At 30.8% G+C, this 25,365-nt stretch overlaps 1 protein-coding gene across 11 annotated transcripts; it reads right to left on the reverse strand.

The window, feature by feature from the left end:
- Nucleotides 1-1,550: 1,550 nt before the first annotated feature.
- Nucleotides 1,551-24,740, reverse strand: LOC145330071 (uncharacterized). Of its 11 annotated transcripts, XM_080174627.1 has the most exons (23): nt 24,611-24,740; nt 24,088-24,145; nt 23,336-23,416; nt 22,651-22,791; nt 22,436-22,460; nt 18,543-18,579; nt 17,713-17,788; nt 13,956-14,006; nt 12,293-12,406; nt 11,218-11,294; nt 10,680-10,770; nt 10,338-10,398; nt 8,924-9,081; nt 8,158-8,253; nt 7,765-7,822; nt 6,849-6,980; nt 5,880-5,948; nt 5,129-5,185; nt 4,271-4,345; nt 3,241-3,321; nt 2,375-2,919; nt 1,981-2,165; nt 1,551-1,640 (listed from the first exon to the last, which is right to left on the reverse strand). In XM_080174627.1, the coding sequence occupies exons 1-21, from the start codon at nt 24,680-24,682 to the stop codon at nt 2,538-2,540; spliced, it is 1,992 nt and encodes a 663-aa protein (XP_080030753.1). In that variant the 5' UTR covers nt 24,683-24,740; the 3' UTR covers nt 1,551-1,640; nt 1,981-2,165; nt 2,375-2,537. The 11 variants fall into 11 exon arrangements, with proteins under 11 accessions (XP_080030753.1, XP_080030754.1, XP_080030750.1 ...); XM_080174628.1 differs by having other exon boundaries at nt 1,551-2,165; nt 3,241-3,303; XM_080174624.1 differs by having other exon boundaries at nt 1,551-2,165; nt 2,478-2,919.
- Nucleotides 24,741-25,365: the final 625 nt, after the last annotated feature.

A 25,365-nucleotide genomic window follows, 5' to 3' on the forward strand; every position in this document is an offset into this window, starting at 1 on the left:
AATAAAGGTACAACAATCTGAACTGAAAGACTACTTTCTTCTGGAAACATTTCTAAAAAAAAATAAAGAAGCGATTTTGCCGTATTTTCACAGTAGCATTTGATAGATTATTTTAGGTTAGGTAAGTGTTAATGATTGCCCCGCAGGGTTAGAGCCCCCCGCAGGGACTAGAAATAGGAGAAAAGATACTGTGAAAATGCGATAAAACCTGCTACTTGGCTTTCTTTTCATGATCAAAAAAATCAGTTTGTTTTAGTTACCTAAAAATTGAAGATTTATCTGAAATCCAAAGAAATAGTGGAAATAGTATGCAATTTTGGACAATAGTGGAAATAGCATATTTTTTTGGAATAGTTTGCATAGTATGCAAAAATAGTGGAAATAGTGGATATAGTGGAAATAGTATGTTTGTGGCCAGCCTGCAGTTTATTCCTTCATAGTTTAATTTTCCTATGTTTGTTCTCATTATCCATTCAGTTTCATTCTTACCTAAACATTTTTTTATCTGTATACAAAATTTCAAAAATAAAAATATTTTTAGTTTGCTTAAAAATCAATGCCATGCCGTAGGGCAGGGCACACACAAAGAAAATAAAAAATATTTGGGGAAACATTGAATTATTATAAAGAATAAAAGGGTTGTTATGTAATATATACACTGATATACTCTAATACCATGACTTTATGACACTCTAGTAGTTTATACTCTAATAGAGTCTACAAATTTACTGTTGAATTGAGTCAGTAAGTGAGGAAAGCAGAAATACATACATCTAACAAAAAAAGACTTACCACATACAATGAGAGGAACATTTTCTTTTTGAGTAAAATCTTGTATTGCTCTAAAATCATTAATGTCAATATCAACCTCATCCCCAAGAATGGCAAGAATAACTGATTCTCTAATTATTTTCTGTGCAGTCTCTGGCACTTGATGATTAACTATCAACTCTTCTATTTTCTTTTCATCATAATCTATTCCAAAGTGTGGAATAATATTGGAGAGCTTAATTAGTTGAGAATTACAAAGAACCAAGACACCTCTCCTCTTTGCTTGGCCTTAAAAAGAGTATCAAGATTTTTTCAACTGATTTATAATTAGAAAGCATCTCAGATTCTTATCTAGCAGGATTTTTATTGCTTATATCAAAGGAAAAAAATATTAGACTCAAAAATTTAAATCTATAAACAGTTAATGTTTGCATATAAATTGAAATAAAAATATATAATTTATAAAAATGACTTCTTCTCTTTTGAGAAGCTTTTAACAATTGACAACAACATTGTAATATTTTTTCTTTAATACCTTAAGTTCAAGTTGCATGATTTAGCATTTAAATAATAGATTATTACTTTTTAATCCACTACGCCATTAGTATTCTCTTTTAACTAGAGAAATAGACTTACAAAGGTGTCCCTATATAATTTCAATAAAATATGACAAATTGACTTCTTTTTACTATCTATTAAAAGTAGAGCTCTTCTACATTTAAATCTTAATATCTTTTAACCTGAAAGTGACTCCATTTTCATTTAAATCATTTTATACATTCTGAAATAATCACAATTAGTTTTCATACATGGTCTAATTTTCCAACTTTATATTGCATGGAATAACAATTTACTAAGCTCATAATCTACTAATAATAAAATACTGTGGTATAGAAAAACTTTACTGGTTATTTTTCAATTTACTCAAGAAACTAGAATACAGTGGTGTATATTTTCCATGAGAAAATCAAAATAAGGAAATTCCCTGTATTTTTCCTAAATAAATAGAGGGAAGAATTTCAACTAGGTTGGAAAACATACACTTCTGACTTTAAAAATAGTAGACATTTTTTATAGGAAAGGACTATTTTGTTTTTTTCTGAGCTAAATTCATCAAACACAGTGAACATAATATACTATCCGAAATAGGCTAGAATAATAAAATAAGAGACTTGCTAGCTTTATGTCAAGTATTTACTATATACATACCTAGTAGGATTACTAAACATTTATATTTCCTATAATTTTTTAAAAACGACTGAAGGCCTAATCTGATTTGTTAACAGTAGTAAAATTTTTATTAGAGTTGATTGTACAAAAATACAAAAATAAAGATTTCCAGGTAAATAGTAGTCACAATCTCAATAGGACAAAATAAAAGATTATTTAAGTATCTAAGTAAGTATTTTAACATTTCTTGCTAGAAAAATTACAAAATATAAAAAATAAACTTTAAATTTTCAAACTTTTTAATAAAGGTAAAATAAAACCTTAACAAAAATATTTCTCAACTCTTTCAAAGTAAGCAAATGTTTATAATTTTAATCATTCTTATCTCAAACAAAATTAATGCAAGTTGTCAAAATAAAAGTAAATTTTATACCTACTTTTATTCCAAAATAGTACTTTGTCAGAATTTTGCTTAAGCTATTAATATTTTGTTATTTTTTATAGAAAAAAAATAAATTAGATCTTTATTACCTAACCAATATTTAGTCAAACATTATTCTAAAGTCAAGTAAGAAAGAAATGCGCATATTTTAATCCTAATGGTAGCTGTGACGAGGCGAGCGGCTCCTCTCCCCAGACCTCCTTCTTGAAGAGTAGCTATAATGAGGTGATCCACTCCTTCTTTCTCCTGACCTCCTGCTGGAAGAGTCACCATAAGAAGATCCACTCCTTTCTCCTGACCTCCTGCTGGAAGAGTCACCATAAGAAGATCCACTCCTTTCTCCTGACCTCCTGCTGGTAGAGCCACCATAAGGAGATCCACTCCTTTCTCCTGACCATCTGCTGGAAGAGCCACCATGAGGAGATTCACTCCTTCTTTCTCCTGACCTCCTGCTAGAAGAGTATCTATCTGATGAGTCTCTGTATTCTCTGTGTCTACTCTGCCCAGGTGATCTTCTCTCCTCTGAAACTCTGTTGCTAAAATTTAAATGATAATTTACTTTCAGGCCTAATTTTTTTTTGAAGATGAGAAACATTTTCCTACAATTACCCCAAACCTGGGTAACTTGAACAAAAAAAACTATGCAAATACCTAGGTACAAGTTATACATAAACGAATATTTTTTTTAAATGACAATTTCACTAGCTAAAAGTTAAAAAATAGTATTTACCATCCAACTGTTTTCACCAGATTTGAAGGAACAAATTAAATAATTTTACACCTTAGGTAATCTGTTCCCAAAAATTTTCGAGCAACAAAAAAAAAGAATTTTTTGCAATAACTATAAATCATCATTCCTGTAGCTGTGCCTGGAATAGGATCTTTCATGTTGTGGTGACCGACTTCTAGTTGAGGAATATCTTCTCTCAGGAGAATACCTACAAAAATCAATGGAGGTAAAATGATGAAAGGGATAGTTGGCTGAAGTGCATTTAACAAGTTTGGGTACTTGGAGAAGTGAAACTTTAAATGTTTTTGTACAATATAAATTAGGGTTGGAAATCTGCCTAATTTTTGGGTCAGATTTGGATTCTTACAAAAATCCTCAAAAATTGTGGATTAATCCGTGGATTGCCAATTCTTGTTTTATTGGCGGATTAGGTATGGGTTTTCAAATTGTAAATTGCGTATTCTCGCAATATTTTAAAAGATATGTTTGTACCTATATAAAAGAAAATTCTAGCCCTACAGCAGCAAGTGCTAAAAATGTCAAAAAATTAACAATCCGAATCTGCAATTGAAATTACAGATTTGGGGTCCTAAAAACATCTATAAATTAAGTGGATTGCACATTTCGGATTAGGATTGTCAACCCTAAAACCCTAATATAAATTAAGGTTAACTATGAAGATGAGTAGTTATTGTTTTACGTCTAAAAATGTCTAATTTGTGCTGAGAAAAGTTACATTTTCAGAAAACTTTTTGCAAGCATAAGTTGCATGAATAACATCTAACATATATCATTTTGTATTACAATACATACAAACAAATTAGTCACCAATAAAATAGCTGTCATGCTGTTTTTGTTAGAATAAGACTTCTACTAAGATGCAATTATCACAAGAGCATGAATGTCTTGATATTATTATTTATAAAACTACAAGGTTGTAAAATTTAAATGTTTTCAAATATATGCTCTAATGATGTAGTTTAAACCATTCAACAATAATAAATATGCAGTTCACTTACTTTAATTTTAAATGCATTTTTGTAAAACTACCCCTTTAGAGTCATATGTAAGACAATACAATTAAACTTAATTTCACATTAATAAGATAAATTTTCCATGTTCAATTCCACCTTGCGGGTTGCTCAGATAAGTATTACCTTGCTCTCTGGCCTCCTGTGTCTCCTGGTGACCTGGACCTAGGTCTCTTCTGGGATACACGTGGCTCTTCATACCTGTAAATTTTTTTTTTAAAGAACAGACAGGAAACATGGGCAAGTCTGCTAAAAAGTTTGAGTCTGTAAAATCCTTTTAATAAAATATTTCTTCAAATACTAACGCTAGGTATTTAAACTAATATCTTTTATTTAGACTTGCAAGTAATGTAAAGTGATAGAAACTTAATTAGTAGGTATAAGATTTGGCATATTTTAAAATACTAAAATTAAATGAATCAAAAACAATAAAAGATTGCGTCAACATAAAAATATAAGTCAAATTATAAAAAAAAATATCAAACCTACACATGTAAATTAAAATAAACAACAAAACCAGCCATTTATCTTATACAGCAGCTAAGAAAATCAATGGGGTAGTTGCACAAAGTGCATTTAAACTTAAATTTATTGAACTGAGTATTTATTTCAGTTTAATATTCTAAACTATATCTATAGGACATATATTTGAAATCATTTCAATTTTCCACCAGGTATTTTAAAATATCAGGACTTGAAAGTCATATTTTTTTTGATATATGCAACATAAATGGCTGTCCTGTTTCACAAAAACAGCATTATGACTATTTTGGTGGGGCCAAATTGAATGCTATTTATTATAATACAAAATTATATATGTTAGATGGTATTCTCCTAACTTATGCTTGCAATCCAACTTGTTAAATGTACTTCATGCAACTATCCCTTTCCTTGAGAGCAATACAGAAGAACTGACTAACAGATGAACAGACAAAGTAAATTATAGAGTAGATTTGCTACTAATGGTGGTTTAAAGTTTGATACCTGCCAGTATGTTTATTAAATACTCTAGTATCTCCTGAAGGTCTTCTAGTGGCATCCCTGAAATATTTGGCAAAATATTAGACTAAGATTTTAAAAATAACTATTTAATAAAACACAAAGCTTTTCTATAATTAGGGTCTGTGCATCCATTCGTCTCGCCATCTATCCATCTGTGTGTCAATTAGCCTTTTTTTTGTTAATTTAGACCTATCAGAATTGTCTTTTCAATTTCAAACTATGGTTGATGATTCCTCTAACAATAAGCCACAACTTAGAAAACTAGATAACTCTATATTCATCACCAATAAGTCTGTACATCCATTTAACACGTGTTAAATCAGATTTTTATATCATATGATATAATTATCTTATTTATCTAATTTTTAGAACAATAAAGGTACAATATTTTAGCAAATCATCTCTGTAATCAAGTTCTAAAAATGTATGTATGTCCTGATACAGAATCCTGCATTTAAGCAATTTTGTAACAAGTTTATATACAACTTTTAAAGCTTATAAAGTAATAGTCTGCTTTTCAAGTTCTGACACTCTGACTACTGTTCATATTGTAAAAATTTAAATTTTGATTTCAGAGATCGGTTTTTCTGGGTGTTGTCATCTTTGTTTTAATTTAATTTCTATTTTCTTGGCATGTACAATACATTGACTAGAGCAAATATGAAAAAATAGAGCAAAGTAAATGTTATACAAAAAAACTGTTTTCATCAACAACAAATATATTAAAACATACCTATCATAGTCTTCTCTCTCTCTTTTAATTGATCTATTACCGCTCCTGTCAGGACTGTTGGACATTGATCTAAATTACATAAAATGCCAAGATTAGTTTAATGAAAACTGATGCCCTTTTTGAAGTTTTTTGCCATATGATTTAGCATAAATAAATATATATTCCAGTATGGCCTTAAAGCCGATTAAATCCGCTGGTTTAGAACCAGTTCTAAGCCACACTGAATAATCATATCATATTTTAGCCAGTTTTCTACAAGCAATGACATAAAAATCATTAACCTTTTTTGTTAACCAAGCCTTAAGGCTCTCTGAGCTAACAAAACGGTTTTTATTCTTTTTCATTTTAATATCCGTAGAAAGCTGTCTATAACACAAAGCTATAAATAACTACTATACATGATAAAGAGAGGAGAGAGAGAGAGATATTGACTTAATTTTCGTTGTCCTCGCCCTACTGGCAAATTTTAAGAAATTAAAAATGTTTTTGTGTACTAGGTATTCTATAAAAGTACAAATAGTTATTTATTCTGTCTGAACCAAAATAGGAATTTTAAAATATTGACCAAAAAAAAACTTATACTCCAATATACTTAAAATATACTTAATTCTAAATACTTTAATAGCTGTATAGAACTTTACTGTTAGAAGCAGTGAGTCATTCAGTGGGGAAACGGATACTTATAGAGATACTACATATCAAAATATATGATTGGTAAATCAAACAAACTGACATTAATGAACATAGAAAAAAACCTAAGCAAAAATTATCAGAGAGTGAGGAGCTTAAAATGGACTTATTAACATTTCAAAAATAGAAGCAATGTGTATTACCTACACAATTCCTTATACCTCTAGAAATAATTTCAATATTCAAAAACTTGTCTTTAAACAATTAGAAGAAAGAACCCTAAATGTCAAAAACTGCTTTTGAAAATAAAAGGACAATAATTATAATTTTTAATTTGACCTGGAGGAACGATTAAACTTTTGGCTGTCTTCCTTTCTATAGTTCTGGAACGGGTTCCTGCCACTTCCTCGGATTATTCCAGATGGTCCAGGTCTGGGATCTTGTGATGCTCTTGGAGGACTTATAGGTTTCCTGAAGAGAAAAATTTTTTTTTTAAATCTTATATTGGAAGATAAAAGCTTCTTTGAAAGTGTCTCTTGACAAGATTAGATTTAATGAAATCTGATGCCTTTTTGAAATGAAAAAAGATTAATGCCCATTTTTGTACAGATATACCAGCCCACTAGAACATAAAGAAATTTTTCTAAAAATAAATTGGAAATCATAATGAAAAAAAGGAGAAAATACGCAAAATTTCAATTATTCAGTCACTTAAATACATCCATATGCATATAAGAAAAAGAAGTTATTTTAAGAAAATATATTTGTTTAAGAATTTAAAAAGCACACAGAAACAGAGGATCATAAACACAGACTAACTTTTTGTAAATATCTTTGCTTTGAACTTATTTTTTTTAAACTGGAGAGTAGATTAATTTTTGCCTTCCATTTCCCTATCCCTTCTAAGTCAAAACAAAGCCTGATTCTCTCTAAAAATTTGGTATCATTCTTACTTTAGTTACCCTATTATCCAGGGAGGGAGTGGACATTTAGCTGTTTTATACTAGTCCCGAATGTCTCTTAATAATGTTTTCTAATTCATTAGCTATACAACTTTGGGGACTTTCATTTAATTTTGAATGGTTAGTTCATTAAGTTGAGAGTCCAAATGTTTAAACCTTTAATTGTAATCTACATAAGAACTAATTTTGTACATCAATTTATCAGGCATTGTATTATCCCTTTAGATCCCGGCAATTATCAGATTAAGTTTTCTAAATAAATTTTGGCACTAAAGGATCATAAAAAATTTTACCTTTTTTTAGCCTCCAAAATAGCCAAATTTGCTCTTCTAGCAGTTCTGGCATTTTCGCCTAAATAAAATATTATTAGATAAAATTAATTTCTAGTTTCTTTTTCATACTGTAAATCATTCACCTAAGCCTAAAATACAACAAATTCTGTATTGTATTTTTATAGTCTTTAACATACAGGAATAGGTTTACAATATTTTGCGGAAAACGGCGGTTTTTGACGAGATAGTTCTTGGTTTCTAAAAGTGTCACACCCCCCTCTCTAGAATATTTTTCGCATCTACCAAAAAATAATCAAAATAAAATTGAGTATTTTTGGGGTTGCCAGGCAAAACCGCTCAAGTAACTTGACAATTTCTAAGTCTATCTGAAAAATCTGTGTATTATTTAATTACCTAACAAATTCATGATTTCCATAGCTAGTGCAATGTATCTTGATGCTTCTTCATCACATTTGATATCAGCTATCTCACCAGGATTGGGAATAATCTCTAAAGCAAGATGATCAATAAATAAAAATGCCAACATCCTTAAAAGCAAAGCTCTATAATGAGAAGGAAAGACAAATTCACAATAACTCTTGTAGAGTGCCAGAACATAATTTGTAACTCTATACAAAATTGTACTTAAATTTGTTACAAAATTGTTCAAATACAAAAGAGAGATAAAAGACATACTTAAATTTTTAGGATTTAATAATAGAGATGTCTCGCTTATAATATTAGAACTTGTTGATCTTATCAGTTGAATAGGATGATTTCATATGCTTTAGGATGCTATGCTTCCTAAATCGAACCTAACTTTTATAGGAATCATCAATTCTAGCAAGTTCAATTAACAAGCACTGTTATGGACCAACCCTAACTATAGAGATGCTTTGCTTTTAAAAATTACAAAATTTGATAGAAAAAAAAGTCAGTTGTACCTAACCAAAGGAACGACAGGAATTCTATTCGGCCAAAAAGGTAGATAAAAATACCAAGATATGCTATATTTTATACATATGGACAAACCATGGATATAAGGGAGGAAACTTCATTTTTTTTACTGTCTTGGGCCCTAACAACCTTTCTTGTCTGAAATTATTGTACCATTAAGTATTGTGGGTTAAGATTTCATCATAATCCATTGTTATATCCCTGGAAACTATAAATTACTCACCTCTGTTTGTGTTTAACTTTGATATGGCAGGTTTACTTTCAGTTTTTATTTTTGGGGTGGCTCCGACAGTTGAGGGGTGTATTCCTGTTCCACCTCGCTCCAAGGACCACGGAGCTTGACCTGGCGGCCACGGGTATTTTAAATCATCTCTTACTGTCCTGAAAATAAAAGATATATATGTTAAATTTTTAGGGTTGGCAATCCGAATCCAAATCTGGAATCCAATATCCGTCCAAATTTGGACAATTTTTAAATCCAGAATCCGAATCCGCAATTCGTTATTTTAATAGCGGATTCGGATTGTTAATTGTTAGGCTAAAATTAGCTTCTTGAGTTTTCTTATTGCCCTGAAAATAAAATATATGTATGTCATATATTTTTCATGGGAGAAGTTAAACTAAAATAGGATTGTGATATCTAATAATTTAAAATATACATAGATTCAGATTAGGATTCTCCAAGTTGGTCCAGAAATAAGCGGATTAATCGGTACACCGACAAACCTCCTAAAGGGACAAACGTCCTAAAACGCCTAAAGGGACAAACCTCGTAATGCGACAAACGTCCTAAAGGACAAACCTCCTAAAGGGACAAACATCCTAATGCGACAAACCTCCTAATGTGACATATCTTAAGTAAAACCTCCTAAAAAAATTAATTTTTAAATCTTCCAAAATAAAAAGAAAAAAATCTTCCAAAAATTATGTACTAACTGTGAAACAATGTAAAAATCCAATCCATTGGTCCAATATAGCGATAAAACACACAGGGACGAAATTCAAAACCGAAATTTCTTTCTTGAATAACTTTGTGCACATGGGTAAATTTAAAAATCCGTCCGACAGTTTTCCCAGAGTCTGTGTTGGCTATCAAGCAGCATGGTTTCGAACCCGACACAACCTTGCATTACAAAAATCGACCCATACCTCACACCTAATAAATGTGATATCACTTGAAAAGTTTTTAGGAGGTTTTACTTAAGAGATGTTGCATTAGGAGGTTTGTCGTTTAGGACGTCTGTCGCATTAGGACGTTTGTCGCATTAGGACGTTTGTCGCATTAGGACGTTTGTCGTAGTAGGACGTTTGTCGGTGTACAGATTAATCTGAATGCAGATATCTAGATTACAAACTCAACATTTATGTCTTCATTTAAATTTTCCAGATCCCAACAAAAAAAAAGATAACATGTGTAATTTTTTATGCATTTTATGTGCTTTTGGAGATGACTGTGTGTGCATTATTGAGATTTTACTATCCCAGATTATCTGTAAGCATTTTATTTTCGACATTTTCGACATCAGCATAAAAAACTAAAGGAAAAATAGACAGACGTGATATCTTGTAAAGTAGTTTCACCTCCATGGCGCTCACCAGGAGACAAGGGGCGCAGCTACAATAATAAAATAACTTACCTTATTGCCTTTTCTAAGTCATCATGGTTTTCAGCACGTTCTTTAGCATATTTGTTAGCATCTGCTGATAGTCACAAGGCTCATTTTATGCCACTTTTTAAAAGCAAAGCTTTTCTCTTATTAATCAAAGTCTGTCCATAACTCATAGCTCTTTTTGTTAATTTAGCTATGTTAGAATTGTTCTTTTGATTTCAAACTTTTCATGATGATTTCAAGGCAATTTAAAACCTGTTGGTCTTTAACTTTTCGGACAACAATTTTTAATATGTTATTATTACCTATCCTATTCATTAATATTAAAAATCATTATTTTACTAGTAAATTGGTATAAAATAAGCCTCCCTCCATGGCGCAAATGTCCTCTCATCTTCATAACATTGTGCCTGTGTTGCTGGCCCGTCAAATGAGAGAAAATACCGTTGGCATTGCTCCCCTGTAAAAGATAAGGTTTGAAAGTAAATAAAAAAAACTTCTATTTCTTTACTTTATTAAAAAATTTAATTGAATACATGAGATTTGCAGTGTACTATACACCCTTATCCCTTTTTTTCACAGAACTTAATAATTAATCAAGAAAAAATACCGGAGAAATAAAGCCCAAACAGAGAGAGAGAGAGGGGAACAATGAGCTGTTTGGTACACTAGTCTACAAAGTTTTATAATAACGTTTTCTTATTTGTTTGCTTTACAACTTTGGGGAATTTAGTGAATTTTGATTGGTTTATTCATTAAGGTTAGTATTCAAACGTTTCAACCAATAATTTAATTATAGTCAACAGAAGGGGTAATTTTGTGTATCATCATTAGGGGTGTACATTAATTTATTGGCCACTGTCTTTTCCCTTTAGATCCCTGTATTCTGAGCCTATAAAATGATTACCCTATTTCCACATACAGTACATTCATACATAGGCTCCTGCTCTGGGTCTGATGTTGGCAGAGTTTCTATCACACAATCTAAACAAAATAAAGTTAAAGGAATAAAATCTGTGAACAAAAACAAGGCAACTTTTATTTAACACATAAACTAAGTTTCTGTAAATATTGTGATATGAACAGAAAACTTCAGTTCTACCCAGGGTTGTCATTTTGGGCAGTTTTGGACACCCCAAGGATTTCACTAACTGCTGAACCGATATGGTTCTCCTTTCCAGTGGAGCTTTTATAGGTCCTGAGATGGTTTTAGGCTATTTTATTTCTAATAATAAGTCTCGGTATGGTTTTAGGCTATATCCTTTTTATATGCTTTTTACGATATTTGCCCAAAAAGGGTGCCCAAAACCACTTTTGGGCGCCCCAAACCCTTTTTGGCAATTGAGCCGCCCAATATAAAAAAAAGTGCTCAATATGATACCTTTATTGTGCTTAAGACAGCTATCTGCGGATATTAAAATAAAAAATTTAAAGATTAAAACAGTTTTTTTTAATATTCATGAAGTATTATCTGTAATGCGATGGTAAATATGATTTTTCAGTATGGCTGCGAACCAATTTTATTCCTTCAAATATTAATCAGTTTAAAATCCATACTGTAAAGAATTTTTTATTTGTTCAAGATTTTTTCATAGTTCAATGTTTTGCAAGGATGAAATGCAATCATGACAAAGGATTATTAATGTTGTGACAAATCACTACCACTTTTATTAAAAACATTTATTGTAACATATAAATAAAGTATCAAGCATTTTTTTATTTACAGTATCAAAACTTGTTTAAGAATTGTTAAAAAATAATAATCATTAGGTAGCAGTATAACTTTTCCAAAAAAAATCTGTAATAGCATTCTAAAATGAATAATGGAAAGAGAGAAAACCCTAAAAAATATGCTTCAAATATGATTTTACCCAGATTTTCTCTATACCTTATCTTGTCTAAGTCTAATAGTTTTTAAATTTGATGAACTAAATGTGGAAACAAAAAGAGATTAGATATTTTCTTAATGTAATAATAATTACCTAACCCAATGACTGGCACCTCAGATTCTCGAATTTTTGTGTGTACTCTGACTGGAATTTTCTTCTTTGCAGGGGGTGGGTTGGCAACAGGATGTATCCAAACTCTGTCTACATCTAAAAAAAAACAATTAGAATTTTAGTGAGTTCATTAAGTGAATGATTGGGGCATTCATAAAAAATGGGAAGGGTAGAAATTTAATTCTACACCCAGCATAAAAGGTAAACTTATGAGACAAAAACAACAGTAGAGTATCTATGCTTCTAAGTTTTTCAGCTTTCAAAGCTTTACAATACCTTTGTTTCTCTTTCTATTTTCAAACTCTCTAAAAGTGAGGGGGGGGGGGAAGTAGGAATACTAAATAGCTTAAAAACTGTCTTCAGACTTATGAATAACCTATTCAAACCTGGTTTGGGTCCAGACACAAAAGCCAATCACGTGAAATTATTACTTTTTCCCAATATAATCAAATAATATGATCATCTGATTTCTTAAGAGTGTTTTTGCGTACCTCTCCAGAGCACCACAGCTCAAGAAGACAATGTCCTTATAGAGAATTTTGCTCTACACAGGGAGTGCATGTTTTAATACAAATATGCAAAAATCAATGTTCAATGTAAAAAAGAATTATGATATAAATAAATGTTGCAAAAATACATTTTTTAAAATCTAGTTAATATGTAATATTTAGGTTTTTGATTGTATAAAGAAATAGAATATTTGGTGAAAAAAAATACCTAAATTGATTTTAAACAATGAAATTCAGAAAATCTTCCAAATGCCAATTTCGTCATGATTGCTATTTTTCATACTTAACAGTTTTGCTTATTAAAGTCAAAATATCTGCATATTTTAACTACCTCATTTATTAAACTGCAGGTAGATATTAAAGTTTCTTTTTAAATTACAGCTTATACCTTTAATACATTAGCTAAAGCATTGATCTAAGGGGGGGGGGGGGATATGCAACCATTTCATAATCAATGTATAAATGGCTCTTAGAATTCGAATTCCGAGCTGAAATTTTGCATTAGTAATTTATTTTCCCTAAATCAGACAAAAAGTTGGAAAAGTAACGACTAACGGCTCAGTCGTTTAGCCGTTTTTTAGCTATATTTAGGGCAAATCTGTCATAAATTACGTAGAAATCAACTTTTTAAAACATATTTTTGCTTTAAATAATGTGAAATGATACAAAAAACATTTTTGAAAAATTTCTAGTACCAGCAACTACCGGCTAGAATCGTTTGAAAACGTTTTGGAGCAGAAAAGACTATTATGTGGAGATAGATTTCGTGATGGATTTGCATTGAGAATACCAAAAAAATGGCTAAACGGCTGAGCCGCCAGCCATTAGCCGTTACTTTTCCAACTTTTTGTTTGATTTAGGGAATAAAGACCTACCAAGGATTACTCATGCAAAATGTCAGATCGAAAATCGAATTCTAAGTGCCATTTATACATTGATTACGAGATGGTTGCATTAACCCCCCCCCCCCCCCCCCCCCTTAATATATTAATTAATTTTTTTTTTGTTTGTTGAGCATCTTTTTAAGCTTTTGGGACTTGAGCTGTAGTGCCCAGTAGTAGTAAATAAATTCATTAGTTAATTTTTATAAAACACCTTTTGATAAGAAATTTTTAGCTATTGATAAGGAAACTTACCTTGAGGATAATCTAAGATATGATTTTGCCTCTTCTGGATATGTTTTGTTCCTAAAATGTAAAGTGTGTTACCTTTTTTTATGTTTTATTATTATTTGGCCACAACTTGGTCAAAAATGCTCACAAATCAGATCTTTTTCGACCGAAGATGCTCAAATGGTTCTTTTACAAGCCCAATCAATCAGTTTTAAGATATCTTTATATTTCAAGGAAAATTGATGAAAATACTAAAAAACAGCAAATTTGGGTGTTACCTTTTATATGCACAGATACCATAAAATCAACAGAAAAAATACTTACATTTACTTTTCTAGCATTTTTAAAGTTTGATTCTGTTAAATTGGCTTTTCTTGAAGGGATTTATGCATTAATTATACTATACATAATATTGGACAGAAATTAATGTATTTCAAAGAAAGAAATTTTGGAACATAAGAAATTCGACCTCCATCACTTCAGAGGACAGCTGCCAACCTCCAGTTGACAGGATATAGTTAAATTCTTGTTAGCAATAATAATTAGCCCAAAAAGTAAAACAAAAAGTTTTTTAATATGGTAAAAAAATGATAATCTAAATCTTAATTTTGGGGATAATGATCTGAAGGACGCTCTTACTGGTGGTGATGATGACCCAGATCGTATCCAAGTACATGAGCATTATGACAACTCATCTATTGAACTATGGTCCAATTTTTGTATTTGTAGCAGACTCTAATTAAAAGTTGTAACAAGAAATATAACCATCTTTTAAAAACTACTATATTTACCTTATGAATTGGAGAATTTAAAAACCATGATTGTATGTTTTGGGATTTCTCTTGATTGGAGAATGCTACAAATACAAAAATCGGACCATAGTTTAAGAGATAAGTTGTCATAATGCTCATGTATTTGGATACCATCTGGATCATCATCACCAACAGCAAGAGCGTCTTTAAGATCATCATCCCCAAAATCAAGATTTAGATTATCATTTTTTTACCATATTAAAAAAATGTTTCTTTTACTTTTTTGGCTAATTATTAAACAAGTATTTAACTATATCCTGTCAACTGGAGGTTGGCAGCTGTCTTCTGAAGTGATAGAGGTCGAATTTCTTATTTTTAAAATTTTCTTTCTTTGAAATACATTAATTTCTGCCCAATATTATGTTTCAGTATATTTCAATGCATAAATCCCTTCAAGAATAGCCAATTTAATAGAATTAAACTTTAAAAATGAGAGAAAAGTAAAAATAAGTATTTTTTCTGTTGATTTTATGGTATTTGTGCATATAAAACACGGTTGGACCCTCAGATGTCAAAACTTTATTTTAGTGTTTGGCCAAAATGACTTTGCAATTGTATCTGTAAGTACGTCTAATAACACCCTTTGCTATTTTTAAAATCCTAGAAAATTTTTTTTGCAAGAAAATTGCATAAATTCGCAACCTTTTTTAGAACCACTACATAACTCGAGTTTTAAAACTTTTTATATAAAATCCTTTTTACAAAAAATATCAATAATTACTTAAAATTAAACCTGAAAGAAAAAAAATCTCATTACACGTGTTAATTTGCATGTTTTAGGTCTTTTTTTGAGGAAAGTATAACTTCCACATTTTTGACAATAATTATATTTTTTTAACATTTCAAAGTAAAATATAATAAAACTTAAACGATTTTTCTTGAATTATCAGTTGAAAATTTCATCAAACATGCAATTTAAGTGATGAAAATTTAATAAAATCATTTTTTGAATGTTTAGAATTACCAATTTTCTACATTTAAAACAAAATGTTAACAAAATTTAAAAACATTTTAACATATAACTTCAAAAATCAATAACATTTTATAAAAAGATGTTTCAAAAAATAAATCATTAAAAGGTATTAAAATGCATTTCAAATTACTTAAAATTAAAACGAGAACATCTTTTTACAATGTATTCTGTGTAATAGAGTTTAAATGACATGATTAGTGAATGAAATATTTCCTAAACTCATTAAGCCTTTTTGTGACTATATTAAAAATAATTTATTTTGTTTTATAGTGTTTTTTTATTCAAATATTTGACAAAATTTTCCCTACGTCAATAAAATAAAGTCAGTTTTTTACTGTTTCCAGGTTTTTCTTTATAATTATAACAATTAAATATAATATAAATCTTCATTATCTTTTATTTGAATTATCATACACATTAAAATGTAAAGTATAAGCTAGAATAGCACTTTTTTTAACGAATATTTTAATGACATTATATCAAAATAATTCCTCTTAAATATCACACAACATATGATTGGGAAGTATAGCCATTTCTTGGAGGTATAATATTTACAAAAATACCATTAATTCTGTTTTTATCAGAAGTTAAAAAAATTGAACAATTCTAAAACAATGGTTGGCTGTCTAGATATTGAGTACACTAAGACTACGGCTCTGTTCTATTGAAATAACGTTGCAAAAAGAGGGGTTCTGAAAGTAATCTACCTAATTATTTTTAAAGAACCAACAAGTACTGTCAGTATCTTTTTTCTTGTAATCTAGCAGACAATCAAATCATAACACAATTTTCATGATAAAATATTCAGGTTTCTACTTCACATTTTAAAAAATATACTGATCAATAAAATGTTCAAAATTTTACTTTGTACTAATTGAAAAAATATGTTGTAATTCTTATTTTAAAGTTACATTTTTATCCCTGACAAAATCATAGACGACTTTTAAAGGCATCTTATCTAAACTTTTTGAAGAAAAACTTAAAAACGTTAATTAAGTATTAAAACTATTTTCTTCGATTTTTCTGAAGTTATTATCGCATTCTATGGGTTTTTTATTATCATTTACTTATATCGAAAGTGCCAAACATTGTACCCTAACTTATTCATTTAATAAAAAACCAAGCGTGAAAAGGTAACACCCAAATTTGCTGTTTTTTAGTATTTTCATAAATTTTTCTTAAAATATAAAGATATCTTAAAACTGATTGATTGGGCTGGTAAAGGAACCATTTAAGTATCTTTGGTCGAAAAAGGTCTTATTTGTGAGCATTTTTGACCAAGTTGTGGCCAAATAATAATAAAACATAAAATAAAGTAACACACTTTATATAAAACTTAAAAATTTGTTTCTTAAGCAAAGGAAAGCTTTTCTATAATTAAGGTCAGTCTGCCTGTCGTCAGTCCGCAAATAATGTATAGCACTTGCAATTGGGCATCTTAGAGTTGTCCTATTGATTTCAAACTTAGGCATGGTGATTACTGCAGTAGTTAGGTACAATTTAAAAAGCACAGCAAATCTATAATTATTATCAGAATGTCCATACATCCATTTAAAACACTATGATTTTTAACTGTTTTGACAACAATTTTTTAAGTGATCTAATTATCCTTTTCATCTGATTTTCAAATTACTGATTACTAGGATAAGTATAATGTTAAAAGTGAAGCATCTGTACAATAAAGTTCTAAAGATGTAAGTAAGTCCTTAAAAAGTATCCTGCATTTAAGCAGTTTTACAACAATTTTTGTTTAGACTTATACATTCATATTCTGTTCAGACATTCTAAAAGTGTTTATGTATGATTGTTCTACTGTTTCAAAGCTTTGTTTTTATGTGGGTTGTCATCCTTGTTTTAAAGCGAATAGCTGTTATTGATAATTAAGGCATATAGTCCAATCAATTCCAATTGTCTATTAAAAAGACAAAACAAACCATAGGATAAATGAAATCCCAGTATTGTTGTACTATCAATATATTACTGATCTTAAACTTACCATTTTGATGTGAAGCCTTTGTTGGTTCAGAACTGAGGTCAACCTTACAAAGCTCACACCAGTATGTTCTTCTATCTCCTGTTAACATATACTATACTTATTTACCTAACAACTCTAACGGATAGGCAACTGAAATAGATGACCAAATTATCTAGCTGCAATACTTACATACATCAGTTCATTATAAGTGTTCTTTGCCAAGATAAAAACAAAGAAGGAGGTAGGTTGTGTTGAAAATCTGTAAAAGTGTGAGTAAGCTTTCAGTCAAAAGGGATAATTAAGTCTAACTGTTGTTAATATTGACAAAACTCATATTTAATAACAGTTAATAATCGCTTTTGATGGAAGCTTACTCACACTTTTACGGTTTTTTAACACAACCTACCTACCACTTTATACCAATATTTCTGAAAAAAATTTGCTGCACAGTATGAATTATTAAAAATATTTAAAAAGACTGTATTGTTGTAGAGTTGTTTGGACAACTTATCTGAAGTCACTTATAAGGAAAGTGGGTGGGGGGAGCCAATGTACCAATGTTTTAAAATGAACTAAAAACATGATTGAGTATTGGCCTGTCTAAAACATTGTAGGATTTTTGGGGAAAAGAACCCAATATACTGTGCAACTGTAAAATTTCAGATGTGTAACTCAATTTTGGGTTAAGTTCCTTGGTGTTTAGGGTTTGGTAACAAAAAAAACATTCACCCTACCCCCCCTTTAATTATTTCACTGAGTGACTGAAGGTCGTCTTGTTATTTCTTAGTTATAAACATTAGAAGAATAAAAATACTCTATGATCTGTTAGGTAATTAATTTAACAATAGTATTCCTTTGATGATTATGGGTTGTGTAGCAGTACTAGAACTAAATGTGATCATGATTTTTAAACAATTTAAAGTTTATCAGATCTCTCATACTTGTAACCAAGGAGGGAGGGGACAACAGGCTGTTTATTACAGAGAATTTTATAATAACACTTTATTATTTGTTGACTTAACAACTTTAGGGAATTTTATTAAATTTTGATTTATTAAATCATTATGATGAGTGTCCAATCTTTTCTACCACGTTTTGTAACTACAGAAGGGGCAATTTTGTGTATCATCATTGGGTATGTACATCAATTTATTGGCCATTGTCTTATCCCTTTAGATCCCTGCTTAAAACATTTTACTTTTTAGTCTCAATTTTATCTATTATTGGACAAGGATAACTGTGTGTATAGAAATACAGTAAACAAGCTATATAAATAAGAGAAAAAATAGTTTATTTAAATTAAGGGGGGGGGGCACATCTGACACTTTTGCGTAAACAGGGATTATAGGCTTTGTCTTAGGAGTTATAGGATAGGTTATTTGGGGAAAAAGTTTAGTTTTTGGGTGTATTTTTCTTATATTTAAAAAAAATTTTGATAGGTCTCCAGGTTCAGGTGCTGCAGGCTGGAAGGTCACTTCTGGACAGGTATAAATGAAAAAAAAATTTTGTTTGAAGAGTTAGAGATCAACTTATTAAACCAAATATGCATCTTTTGGGATGTTATGAGCATATATGAAGAAAAAATAAAAATCAGCCTCCAGGTTCAGGTCCTGCAGGCCTCCAGGTGAATTCTGGACAGGTAAAAACTGAAAATTTTAAATTTTATAGTTAGAACAAAACTTATTTTACAAAAGTTGCTACTTTATGGATGGTATGAACTAATTTCAAGAAAAATTTGAAATCGGGCTCCAGGTACAGGTATTGCAGGCCTCCAGGTAAATTCTGGACAGGTAAAAACTAAAATTTTTTACTTTTGAAGTTAGAACAAAACTTATTTAACAAAAGTTGCTAATTTATGAATGGTATTAACATATTTGAAGAAAAATTTGAAATCGGGCTCCAGGATCAGGTACTGCAGGCTTCCAGGTAAATTCTGGACAGATAAAAATTGAAAAATTTCAATTTTATAGTTAGAACAAAACTTATTTTACAAAAGTTGCTACTTTATGTATAGTATGAACTAATTTGAAGAAAAAATTGAAATCGGGCTTCAGGATCAGGTACTGCAGGCCTCCAGGTAAATTCTGGACAGGTAAAAACTGAAATTTTTTACTTTTGAAGTTAGAACAAAACTTATTTAACAAAAGTTGCTACTTTATGGATGGTATTAACATATTTAAAGAAAAATTTGAAATCGGGCTCCAGGATCAGGTACTGCAGGCCTCCAAGTGGATCATGGACAGGTAAGAACTAAAAATTTTTTACTTTTTAAAATAGAGCATAACTTCTATAGCAAAAGTTGCTACTTTATGGATAGTATGAACTCATTTAAAGATAAATTTGAAATCAGGCTCCAGGTTCAGGTACTGCAGGCCTCCAGGTGGATCCTGGACAGGTAAAAACTAAAAATTTTTACTTTTTAAAATAGAGCATAACTTCTTTAGCAAAAGTTGCTACTTTATGGATAGTATGAACTCATTTAAAGAAAAATCTGAAATCGGGCTCCAGCTTCAGGTACTGCAGGCCTCCAGGTGGATCCTGGATAGGTAAAAACTAAAAATTTTCACTTTTAAAGTTAGAGCATAACTTATTTAACAAAAGTTGCTACTTTTTGGATAGTATTGACCAATTTGAAGATAAATTTGAAATTGGGCTCCAGGATCAGGTACTGCAGGTCTCCAGGGGAATTCTGGACATGTAAAAATTAAAATATTTAACTTAAGAGTTAGAACTATATCTATTTAACTAATACAAAGAAAAATTTGAAATCGGGCTCAAGGTTCAAGTTAAATCCAAACATTTTGTTAAATTTTGATTTATTAAAAAAAATATTAAGCATTGACTAGAATATATATAAAAAAAAACGTACTGTCAACAGGTCAGTCACTAAAGGAAGCCTGCAGGAAATGCACTGCTCTAACTGCGGTAAAAATCCAACCAAAATCCAACACAATACCCTCAATTTGATACAAAAAAGTTATTGAAGCTGCAGGCTTCAAATTTGGGGTATTAAGCCTTATTGTGGCAGTCTTTCAGCAATTAGAGCGGCATATTTCCTGCAGGCTTTCTTCAACTATCAAGTATAAAAAAGGGATATGAAAACTTTCTGACAAAATTAACTTAAAAGTAACAAACAAACCAAACAAATTTTGTTAAAATAGACAATTAGAACTAAGATACCAAGTTAGACATCATCTATTTACCTGGAGGCCTGCAGTACCTGTACCTGGAGCCCAATTTCAAATTTATCTTCAAATTGGCCAATACTATCCAAAAAGTAGCAACTTTTGTTAAATAAGTTATGCTCTAACTTTAAAAGTAAAAATTTTTAGTTTTTACCTATCTAGGATCCACCTGGAGGCCTGCAGTACCTGAAGCTGGAGCCCGATTTCAAATTTTTCTTTAAATGAGTTAATACTATCCATAAAGTAGCAACTTTTGCTAAAGAAGTTATGCCCTATTTTAAAAAGTAAAAATTTTTAGTTTTTACCTGTCCAGGATCCACCTGGAGGCCTGCAGTACCTGAACCTGGAGCCCGATTTCAAATTTATCTTCAAATGAGTTAATACTATCCAAAAAGTAGCAACTTTTGCTAAATAAGTTTTGTTCCAACTATAAAAGTAAAATTTTTTTGTTTTTACCTGTCCAGGATCCACCTGGAGGCCTGCAGTACCTGATCCTGGAGCCCGATTTCAAATTTTTCTTCAAATATGTTAATACCAATCATAAAGTAGCAACTTTTGTTAAATAAGTTTTGTTCTAACTTCAAAAGTAAAAAAATTCAGTTTTTACCTGTCCAGAATTTACCTGGAGGCCTGCAGTACCTGTACCTGGAGCCCGATTTCAAATTTTTCTTCAAATTAGTTCATACTATACATAAAGTAGCAACTTTTGTAAAATAAGTTTTGTTCTAACTATAAAATTGAAATTTTTCAATTTTTACCTGTCTAGAATTTACCTGGAAGCCTGCAGTACCTGATCCTGGAGCCCGATTTCAAATTTTTCTTCAAATATGTTAATACCATCCATAAAGTAGCAACTTTTGTTAAATAAGTTTTGTTCTAACTTCAAAAGTAAAAAATTTTAGTTTTAACCTGTCCAGAATTTACCTGGAGGCCTGCAGTACCTGTACCTGGAGCCCGATTTCAAATTTTTCTTCAAATTAGTTCATACCATCCATAAAGTAGCAACTTTTGTAAAATAAGTTTTGTTCTAACTATAAAATTTAAAATTTTCAGTTTTTACCTGTCCAGAATTCACCTGGAGGCCTGCAGGACCTGAACCTGGAGGCTGATTTTTATTTTTTCTTCATATATGCTCATAACATCCCAAAAGATGCATATTTGGTTTAATAAGTTGATCTCTAACTCTTCAAACAAATTTTTTTTTTCATTTATACCTGTCCAGAAGTGACCTTCCAGCCTGCAGCACCTGAACCTGGAGACCTATCAAAATTTTTTTTAAATATAAGGAAAATACACCCAAAAACTAAACTTTTTCCCCAAATAACCTATCCTATAACTCCTAAGACAAAGCCTATAATCCCTGTTTACGCAAAAGTGTCAGATGTGCCCCCCCCTTGATGTTAAGCAGTTTCAATAAATAACTAATTGTGATATTTTGTTGATTTTTCTTTTTATGATTAAAACAATTTTAACAGGGAAGTTGGCATTAATTTAATTTTGCTAACCAAAAAGAAGTAAAAATACATATTATCAGCGAATTGAGAAAAGATTCATGATTCCTTGGAATGACTTGTTCTGGTTGTCCTGAAAAAAAATAACATTAGGTAGTGAATGATAGTTTTAATATAATTTCAATTAATAGACATAGACACAAAATAAAAAATATTTAAAGTGCCACTAGAGGCCCCTAGGGGCGTAGCCACCAGTTATGTATATTTGAATTTAAACAAATTTTTTGTAACACTAAACCACATTTTTTTATTAAAACACTTACTGGCCATCTGTTCTGTAATAACTCTTTCTTCCTCCTCTGTGGCGGCAATATCATCAATTTCACTGGCGGCAGCAGCAACAGGGGCGCTGCCATTTAAGAAACCAGCTCTGGCAGCAGCTAACAGCATATCTCCAGCATCATCTAAGTTTAATATAATAGCTAAAACCATAAGAATTATCAGGGATCTAAAGAAATGAGACATTAGCTGATAAATTGATGTACATCCCCAATAATTATACTCAAAATTACCCCTTCTGTGGCCTAAAATTATTGGTTGAAGCATTTGAACACTCAACTTAATTAACCAACCAATCAAAATTCACTAATTTCCCAATGCTGTCAAAGCCAATGAATAAAAAATGTTATTATAAAATTTCAGGGACTAGTGTAATAAATAGCCTATTGTCCCCTCTCTCTCTCTCTCTCTGAGAATTAAAGTAGGAGTATTGAGAAATAAAAAGAAAATTACTGTGAAGTTATCAAAGAAACACAGTTAAAAAATAAAAAAAAATAAAAATCCTCTTTGAATGAACAGATGACAATTAAAGACATATACAGGGCAGTTACAGAAATATATTAGAAGAAAACTTTAATGATAAAGCATAATTTGTTCATAGGCAGCAGAGCAGTAGAAGCATTGAAAAAAATATTCTTGTTAGCCAAATAATTTAAACTGCTCTCTTACCAATTCCATTGCTGTGAGGAAGACCGTTAACAACTCCATTTTCAGCTTTTACTTCAGACTTTGGGTCACCCCGCAGAGTACCTAAAACAAGGTATTTTTCTAATTTTATACTCTTTGGAGTTTCTTAATAGTAATCAGTTGTGGAGGTAAAAGTTTTAAAAATATGACTCATAGAAGAGCTAACTGTTAAATTAGGGTTTTTATAAACATGATAATTAACACTTACTCAGTAACCCTAATTTAAAAACCGCGGCATTAATATAGATGATAGCATTCCTCCTTGCTGCCTGAAAGGTAAATGGTTCGAGTTTGAACCACACCACGTCATACTATAGACGTTAAAAATGTTACATACTCCTGCTATGTCTGGCATGTGTTACTTATAGTAAGAGAATGCCTTGACCTGTAAACAAGCACAACTCATTACCATACACAATTAAATTAGGACTTCCAGACAAAGAACTTGCAATCCAAGGGTTAGTTGTATGTTACTTAATATCATACAGACGGCGTCAGAGAATTGCATCCCATTACAAGCATTAACTAGGTAATAAACATAATTTGTTATTATTGTTCTTTTTATTCAAACTACATACCCCAAACTTGCAGTCAAACCCTGAGTTGTCTCAGCTCAATAAACGTTCCTTTACTTAAAATTCCTTAAATTAGGATCATGAAATGAAAAATTAAATATATTCAATAAAGAGGGGGTGGTATATTAATACTTCAATGGTGATTCTAAAGAAACCTACCTCTATCAACAGTAGGCTCTGGCGGTTCGTACATCTCAATATCACTGTCGTCTGATTCCTAAAAAAAAATTACAATTATACACAAAACAAGGATGACAAAATCCATAAGTAGCAAAGCACAAAAGCATAAAAAAGTGCAGAGAGAGATGGGACAATGGGCTGTTTATTACACTAGAACCCAAAGTTTTATAAAACCGTTTTTATATTTGTTTGATTGAAAGCTCTGGGGACTTTTTTGTATTTTGATTGGTTGGTATAAGTGTTCAAATAATTTACCCACTAATTCTAATCTACAGAAGAGGTAAGTTTGTGTATCATCATTGGGGATTTACATCCATTCATCGGAAATTACCTTATTCCTTTAGATCCCTGAATAAATGCCTTTATGGTGCTTCCACCATTGATTTCAAATAAAAAATATATTTATTTGAACAAGTTATTTTATATAGGTATATATTGACTAAAACAAAACATGAATAAATACATAAACATCAGAGCAAAATGCCCCCCCCCCCGCATTCACCTGTTCATCTTCTCCATTTTCATGAGCTGAAACTTCTTGATCTTTATTGGCAAAAGATGCTATTTTTAACATTTTATAAATCTAAAAAAGTTTATGTGAAATGTTCTAGGTAGGTGTTAAATAAAGCAATCTTATGTCTATTAAAACCAGGAAAATGCTAAAAGATTATAATGTATTTTAACTGCTCTTCAAGTAATGGACTTCTTAGTGCCTCTTGCTGGTGGCATGTAGCACACTTTACTGAATAAGTCTTTGATCATATGTACAGTCTTGTTGGTCGCTGCTGATGATGAATTATGTACCCCTTCCCTCTCCTATCGGACCAACAACTCCCCTCCTTCCTACCTTATGTATGTTCTCTCTCCTATAAGTGGGCATCATTTTCCCACCTGTATACGTGTATAGTTTTCCCGCCACATGCAATTTTACCGACAGAATTTGCGTCCATTGTTATTCCGGCAAAAGTTCCCCGCCAGATTTTACATATTTTTTGTTTTGCAATCAGAAGAGGTTTAGTACTTTATTAGCAGGATGTAGAACCTCTTTTAAATGACCATTTCATGCCCATTGAGCCAGGTACATTTTTTAAATAACAAGGCATCCTTTAGACTTCATAACAATTAAAAACGCTGACAGTAGTAAACCACGTTGCGTATCCGAAAAGATAATTTTTTTTAATCTCTGCTAACATCGCGTCATAATTAAGGGGGGGGGGGGGAGTTTTGACACATTTGCGTAAACAGGGAGTATAGGCT

Source organism: Acartia tonsa, chromosome 10, assembly GCF_053477335.1.
Source record: "Acartia tonsa isolate MP-2025a chromosome 10, ASM5347733v1, whole genome shotgun sequence".
Lineage (NCBI taxonomy): Eukaryota > Metazoa > Arthropoda > Copepoda > Calanoida > Acartiidae > Acartia > Acartia tonsa.

Bases quoted from the DNA above. Each gene is read 5' to 3' on its own strand.
- LOC145330071 (XM_080174624.1), bottom strand. From the start codon at position 24,682: ATGTTAAAAATAGCATCTTTTGCCAATAAAGATCAAGAAGTTTCAGCT. The intron at 22,792-23,335 runs GTAAGAGAGCAG...TATTAAACTTAG, and splicing joins TCCTCACAGCAATGGAATTG to ATGATGCTGGAGATATGCTG. The intron at 11,295-12,292 runs GTAATTATTATT...TATTTTGTTTAG, and splicing joins GGTGCCAGTCATTGGGTTAG to ATTGTGTGATAGAAACTCTG.